This window comes from Salarias fasciatus, chromosome 5, assembly GCF_902148845.1.
Source record: "Salarias fasciatus chromosome 5, fSalaFa1.1, whole genome shotgun sequence".
Classification (NCBI taxonomy): Eukaryota; Metazoa; Chordata; class Actinopteri; order Blenniiformes; family Blenniidae; genus Salarias; species Salarias fasciatus.
In genome coordinates, this window is record NC_043749.1 from 13,007,711 (window position 1) to 13,015,432 (window position 7,722).

Consider the following 7,722-nt stretch of genomic DNA (forward strand, 5'->3'; position numbering starts at 1 on the left):
TGAGACGCTGTGCAGAGGTCCGCTCGGCTAAGGTAAGAGAGAATCCTGGCTCCGTCGTCTGCGAGATGTAACGAACTCAGATTACTGCAGGTGATGTGATGATGGAGGGGCTGGCGGCCCCCCGGCGGTGGTCCAGCCGCCCGGGCTGCAGCGGCGCTCGGGCGGCTGGCCGGTCGCGGGATGCCCGCTGGGGTGACGATCGGACGGATGAATGGGCGGATCAGGACGGCAGATACGTTAGCGCCGTCACGTTTAATCGAATCCACGATTAAAGCTCACCTGCATCGATTCAATCCCCATAATTTTGGACGCAAATGAGCTTATTTTTTATTTTAAAGCGTGCGAGTTTGCAGTGAATACTCCCGATGGAGGTGAAGCGAATGGCTTTGGATGTGCTGGCTGTCTGTGTGAGGTTACCTAACGTAGCATCCCGGGCTAACCTGAGTCACCCGGAGCTGAACATGATCAGACCGGCACACCGCGGCCCTTCTCCCACACACCATCATGATTTAAAGATGTTTCATGGTCGCAGTAGTGGTTTGTGGAAGAGGAGACGAGCAGAACTCAGGTGGCGACAGTGGATCGTCTTCAGCACCATGGACAGGGCTGCCGCTGCCCTCACATCCATCCACACTCCAGTCCACTTTATCTCCACACGTCTCAGTCGTTTCATCCCACTGAGTCTTTCAATTATATATCATATCATATCATAGGACCGTTTCATCAGACGACTCACAAGACATAGGGTCCCTTTTCCACATCGAAAATAACACAGATCATCTGTAACTCACTGTGTGTGCACCCAGTGGGATGTGTCATTTTTTTAAAAAATGTGTTTTTATAGCTACATCTTTAATATGTGCACATGTGAAAGTTTAAAGAAGAAACCAACAGTTTCAATATGAAAGGAGTCAAAGATGATATGAAGAGACGGCCGAAGCTTTAACTGGCATAGCCATATTTTAAACACTGACCTTTGCTCTGACCTCTGCTCTGAGGTAAAAACAAAAATGCTCAAAAAGGTAAATTGACCCCTACAACCATGGAAAATTAATATTAAAAAAAGTTAAAAGCAGATTAATAATAGTAAGATCTGCTCTCATGTACGGTCTGGTCAGCATGATGTCAACAAGGTGGGAAAGGTACACCACACTGCAAAGTGTTTAGACCCTGCTGATGAGTTTTAGTGATGCTGAAAACCTTTTGGCTTTTGATCATCAGTTATATTTGCACTTCATTTATGCAAAAATTCTCACCCGCTTACTCGTATTACTGTTATGATCAAGATCCCATTGTGTAAGAATTTAATAAAAAAAAAAAAAATAACATGAAAGAAGTCGATACTTCTGGTGAAAATGAAGCTATTGTTATTTCCACTTGTTTTGCATGTACATTCAAAATGTGTGTCTGCACGGACAGGGACGTCTCTCTTTTGATTTCCCCCTTTTCTTATTTTTCTCTATGTGGAACTTTTAATAATAAATGTTACATGCATTTTGTGAAGGTATTTGATATTGAAAGTGTTATCTTCTGTCATGCTTCGCTCTGGTTAAGACCAGAGGGCTTTCCGATGACGTTATGCGAATTGCATTCAAGGCTAGGCCTGCTAATGTAGGACACTTTGCATGTGCTCTGAGGGCCTTGGCACTGTTGCAGACTAACATTTGAAGGAGAGAAGGACAAGGATCTGAACAGATTGCTCGATAGCCGTGAGACATGGCATGAATGAACATGCTGCAGATCACTACAACCCTCCTGGTCATGACGCTAACTGTGATTGGCTCATATAGGTCCGTACCTGTTTTACAGTGTCAGAGTCGAACATGAGGTTGTAAGATGAGACAAGGTGAGCTGAAGTGCTTTGTTTGTCATAAGTTTATTGATTCTGTTCTTTCCTCCAACAGGTTAATAATTTAAGACTGTTTTTTTCTTCTCAATGTAGCACTGAGCCGTGTCACTTAATGGTTATTTGTTGTGCTTCTTTCCAGCTCTCCTTTAAAATTGCTATCTTCCAGACAGCTGAGACTTTGCAGAAAAGCCTCAAAGATCACAATTGTTGGAAACTGAAGTTTAAGAAACTCGTCTGAATCATGGGGAACATTTTTGGGAATTTGCTGAAGAGCCTCATAGGAAAGAAGGAGATGCGGATCTTGATGGTTGGTCTCGACGCCGCAGGAAAAACTACAATCCTCTATAAACTCAAACTGGGGGAAATAGTCACCACGATCCCTACAATTGGTGAGTGCAAGAGGTTTCATTTTCACACACAGTGACATAGTGTATGCTGGCTTCATGATTTATGTATCCTTTTCCTTCTTTTCAGGGTTTAACGTTGAGACAGTGGAGTACAAGAACATCAGCTTTACTGTGTGGGATGTGGGCGGGCAGGACAAGATCCGTCCCCTCTGGAGACACTACTTTCAAAACACACAGGGTGAGCACGTCTAATCAGAGGTTAGCGGTGTGCACAGAGCAACGCTTCTCCTTTAGAAGTCTGTTTCTGTAGCGTGCTCTGTTTGCCGTTTCAGGTCTCATCTTTGTGGTGGACAGCAATGACAGAGAGCGCGTGAACGAGGCCCGGGAGGAGCTGATGAGGATGCTGGCTGAGGACGAGCTGAGAGATGCTGTGCTTCTTGTGTTCGCTAATAAACAGGCAAGAGATGGCTGCTGCTTCACATGCTGCGCACAGTGGAAATGAATATTTGAAACATTTATAGAAGCATGAATGGATAAAATAATTTAGGGAATCAACTTAATTCTTGCATTATTTGTTGAGAATGATGAAAATCTCTTTTTAGCTGAACGGATGGAGGCAATTGTGTCCCTCAATGTTAGAAGGTCCTGAATGTAACAAAAGAAAACACATGAAAGAATATCTGACCGTTCAGACTCTAAATATGTCCATGAATAGATCACAATGAAATCAACTCAAATACTCAACATCAAATAGTTAAAGAAATGGCATAAAACCCCTGAAGTTCCCTGTAAAACTGAACTGAAACACACTCACTCACTAAACTCGTGTAGGTGTGATGCAGTCATGTTTTTAAGTCAGTAGCATTAAATAACTGTTTTTGTAAAGATTGCCACTGAGTGGTAATTTGCTGAGAAAAACAAATGCTCTATCCTAAAATGAATTTTTATACCACTTCCTTCACCGTGGGGTCAGTGTACACCCTGGATAGCGAATCAAATCATCTTTTAAAGACCATCTGTCTTTCAGAGATGAACTCATGACCTTGTCAGACACACTTACATTCACCCCCAGGGCCGGTTCAGAGCCACGAAGTAGTCTCAAATGAATGATTTTGGATGTATGAGGAAACCAGACGACTCACAATAAAGCGTGAAGTAACTGAATGTTTACGACATGGGAAGATAGAAATATCGATGTAATACTTCCCACAGAAAGGCAAACATACTGTAGCTGCTGTACATGACGTGCATGACGGTGGTGTTGTGATATCCTCTCTTACCGATCTCTCTCTACTCTCTTCGACAGGATTTACCGAACGCTATGAACGCTGCCGAGATCACAGACAAGCTGGGCTTACACTCTCTGCGTCATCGCAACTGGTACATCCAGGCCACCTGTGCCACCAGCGGCGACGGCCTCTATGAGGGCCTTGATTGGCTGGCCAATCAACTCAAGAACAAGAAATAAGAAGAAAACTGGAAATCCACGTCCGTCGCGTTTTTTTTTTTTTTTGTCTGTGTTGGGTGAAGGGAGGGTCGGGTTAGGCACAAGGGTTTTCATTCATAGTTGCAAATCTAAACTCTCGGTCTGGGGAAGATTTCATTTTCAGTCCCATTCTACTTGTTTAAGGTAAAATTAACTCTGATACAAATATTCACACACACACACACACACACACACACACACACACACACACACACACACACACACACACACACACACACACACACAGACACATCAATGTACACTAATCGTAAGCAATCACAGCAGACACCCTCCTTCCCCCGTCCACCTCTTGTCGTTCGGTGCAGTGTACTGTATGTTAGTCTCCAGGTGACGTGCCGAGTCGTGTGTGACTCCACTCAGTTAGTTATGACTCCGATGACATGATGTTTTTCAACCGTCCATGCAAAGAGCTGTTCTGTGTGTCCCCCCCCCCCCCCCCCCCCCCCCCCGCAGGGTAACAGCCATGTTTGAGAACAATCACAGGAGGCATCTTCATGTCACTGTAATTCCTTTCAATGGTTTGCAATCCCTTTTAAGTTCCGAGCAATGCTGAGACATTTTGATACTCTGAAGTGTGCACATCGTGCTCTGTGTTTGTGCAAGAGGCGTGGAGAGCATTAACCCCGATCATCGTCTCTGTAGCTGAAAAAAAAGAAAACAAGACTCCACATGTCCTCCTACTGCCACATTTTGGAAATCTTTTGATATCTGTGCTGTGTTTCTACTCCCCTGTGTGGCAACCTGAAGCGTCGAAGCCGCCCTTTTTAAATATTTCAAAACGCACAACACCTTCTCGATTGCCTGACCCGCATGCGTCCTGCTGGCGTTGTTGACTTGTCAGTCCTCAGAGCTGCATTTCCCAATATGATGCAGTTACCCAATGAACCATGACTCTGTAGTGTTTGCTAAGAAAACGTTATCAGCAGCTTTGTGGTCTCTTTGTGTGAAAACACATTTATTTTGCGCAGATGGCCCGTACATCTGCTGCCTGTTCACGTACATGTGTGTTCCTATGAGTACTCAAACTGCATCAGATTGCTCTCGCTTGCGTGTTTTTTTTGGTCTCAGACTTGGGGGTTGATTCTGCTTCTGATGACTCTCGTATTACTGAATTTGAATGTTGTTGACGAATCTTTAAATGGCTGTAATGATGTTCATTTGACATGCACATTTCCCTTCTGTCATTTTACGTCTCTGCATAGTGATATGAAACAAAGCAGGGTAATACCAGATCGGTGTGTTTTCGGTGTCGTAGTTTTTGCAGAAATCCATCAGCACGTCCTCCGCTCACTTTAGAACGGCAGATTATTCTCCACATCACCACTGATACCAGCAAAAATACACAAGACTTCTGTCAATTAATTGATTTCTTTGTGCCATACGTGGGCACGACTGCTCAGACACCAGTAACAGTACAACACACTCTACATCCACTGTACCGACCTGCCAGTGCATTGTTCCTATTCAGCATCTTGTATGTTAAATCATGAGTTTGGTCATTTGGTTTTTTGTGGCCTTATATTTAGTGCTGACTTCTCGGCTTGTTAGGTTCTGTTTTTAAGTCATCTATATTTATCTATAGAGAATGATTTACAGATGTATTCCTCTACACCCTGCTCAAGGGCAGGGTTTGCGCCACAACTCGAAATGATAAGCAAGAAAGAGTTTTGTCATAGAGTATCTTTTGTTTTGCTGGTATAATTTATTTATATTTGATGGTAGATTTCTTTGTTTTTTGGGGGTTTGAAGAAACTTTGATGTAGACTGTGTCTGTAAAACAATAATAATCAGTGTGAAAAGTGCAAGAACAAAAAAAATAAAAAAAGCTACTTCTGATTATTCATTATGTACCGTTATAGTTACACAGTAGATTTGAAAATGGTGAAAACCATCATTCAGTGCTGAATGCATGGGGAGAAATGTATGTGTAAGGCAACAAAATCCTGCTGTATTACAAATAAACCCATTTTCTGTATGAGCCGTCTCATTGGCTGAGGGTGAGTTTCACTGCTGGACTTGCACAACACATGGAGAGCATGCTGTGATGAGCTCCAACCACCAGAGGGCAGTGTTCAGCTGCAACTGCCAAATTTTCAAGCAGTGCAGGCAAATGAAAACATAAGAGACAGAATCCTGATCCTGACCTTCCTGCTACAGCAAACCTGATAGTAACAAGTGGTTTGCTATCGCGTGCCTTGCACAGTTTGATCTTGATATGATTATAAGATCAAAGTTTAGACATGGGTCAATAACATGTGAGTAATAATAGAACAATAGCAGTTGTGATACACGACCTGGATTTCAGAACTCTGGTCCATTTTTTTTTTTAGTTGTTCAAGGTCCCTGAGCCCTCTCTTATCAGGTAATGGCATCTGGACTTTTTGTTTATTTTTATTGCAGAGTCCCCGAGCAAAAGTCATTGAAATTGGTTAATATCAGTTGATATTAACAGGGTCACAGCAGAATAAAAAGAACAAAACATCCTTACGAAAAGTACCGATCAAATGGATTAAGCAAAGAAACAAAGTGTGGTAAAATTTAATTCAAGAAGACTAATAAGAAAACAACACGGAAGACATTTTTCCCCTTCTGAAAAGCAGCAGTACACATGACAGAGTTTAAAACCACTCAGCCGAGTTGAAGCTGTCCTACTGCTTCTTGTAGCTTCTTTCAAATATTTGGTTGCTTTAAAACTCGAAGCAGCTTTTGTGCGTTTTATTAGAGTCGCAGTAAAGAAAGCGGGTTTGAGTCAGATAAAAAGAGAAGTCTGAACAAAACATAAGACCATGTTTGTATTTCAGGTTAAACCAAACAATCCAAAACTTTGCCGACCAGTATTTGTACTATAAATTTCTGTTTGACAGGTTATCTCTTTGTTGCAACAGTGCTTCTGGGTAATACATCTTAAACCAAAACCTTATTGTTTCCATTATGGGGTAAACAGCAGATTGTGCCCATAATAGAATTTGTCAAATGTTCTCTGCCAATGCCCAGTAGCTTTGGCATTTATTTCTTTTTTAAAAGAACAGAAACAGAACAGCTTTTTATATGTCATTTCCCATGCTTTTAAGTGCTTTATTCATCCCTTAAAGATTTATTACCATGAAGCAAGGCTGCAACAAACTTTTTGTTCACACAACACACATTTAATACCCTGGTAAATTTTTTTTGGTTAAAATATTGACCCCATGATAAACAAACATTTATCCTTATCAGCGTGAAATCATGAGGATATCTGAGCATTTTCTCTACTACACAACTGGTATACTAATTTGGTCAAACAGAGATTTGATATCAATTCATATTTGGGGTCATAATGTTATTTTTTTTCACATTTCATTCAACTTGAGGAAGTCGCTTCTGTGAGGATGAAAAGAAATAGTTTGATAATAACTTCCTGCTGGTGGTTGGTGAATGATTAACCACTTGTTTTGAACACCTTGGAGAGCAGAAGAAGAGCTAGATTGTTTCTAGTGAAGGAGACATTTTCAGTCTGATGTGTAATCCTTGTGACTAATAAGCCTACCTTCTCTCTCTCTCTCTCTCTCTCTCTCTCTCTCTCTCTCTCTCTCTCTCTCTCTCTCTCTCTCTCTCTCTCTGTCTCTCTCTCTGGACTGGAGGTGCAGGCAGAGCCAGTTTACTCAGAGCAGTTTAGCTCGTTCATCCACTCTTACGAAAGCTTTTTCAGATCAAGTGATAAACAAGACCAGATGAAATTTTAGTTTTCTCCAAAACACAGATGTTAGTTTAGCTGCACCATCATAAGGCATCAAAGGTCTGTAAGATCAGTCCTGTACTGTAACTTGTGCACAGATTCGTCCTAAGTAATAAAAGCGATAAACAGTAATAAAATCACGCAGCTGCAGTCAAATGATGCAGCAATAAAGTTATCTTGAAATTTCAGACCAAAAGCACGAGGGAGTGGAGAGCTCAAAGTCTCACTGCCAAGAAAACATGTAAGAAAATGTGCTGGAAATGTGTGACGCAGAAAAAGACAGCAAGCATTTTTCATCTTCTTC

The 7,722-nt window shown here is 41.9% G+C and overlaps 1 protein-coding gene across 1 annotated transcript; it reads left to right on the forward strand.

The window, feature by feature from the left end:
• Positions 1-3,673, forward strand: arf3b (ADP-ribosylation factor 3b). The gene is made up of 5 exons (XM_030091566.1): positions 1-32; positions 1,989-2,238; positions 2,324-2,434; positions 2,529-2,653; positions 3,503-3,673. Exons 2-5 carry the CDS (start codon positions 2,091-2,093, stop codon positions 3,662-3,664), a joined length of 546 nt encoding a protein of 181 aa, XP_029947426.1. The 5' UTR covers positions 1-32; positions 1,989-2,090; the 3' UTR covers positions 3,665-3,673.
• The last annotated feature ends 4,049 nt before the right edge of the window (positions 3,674-7,722 follow it).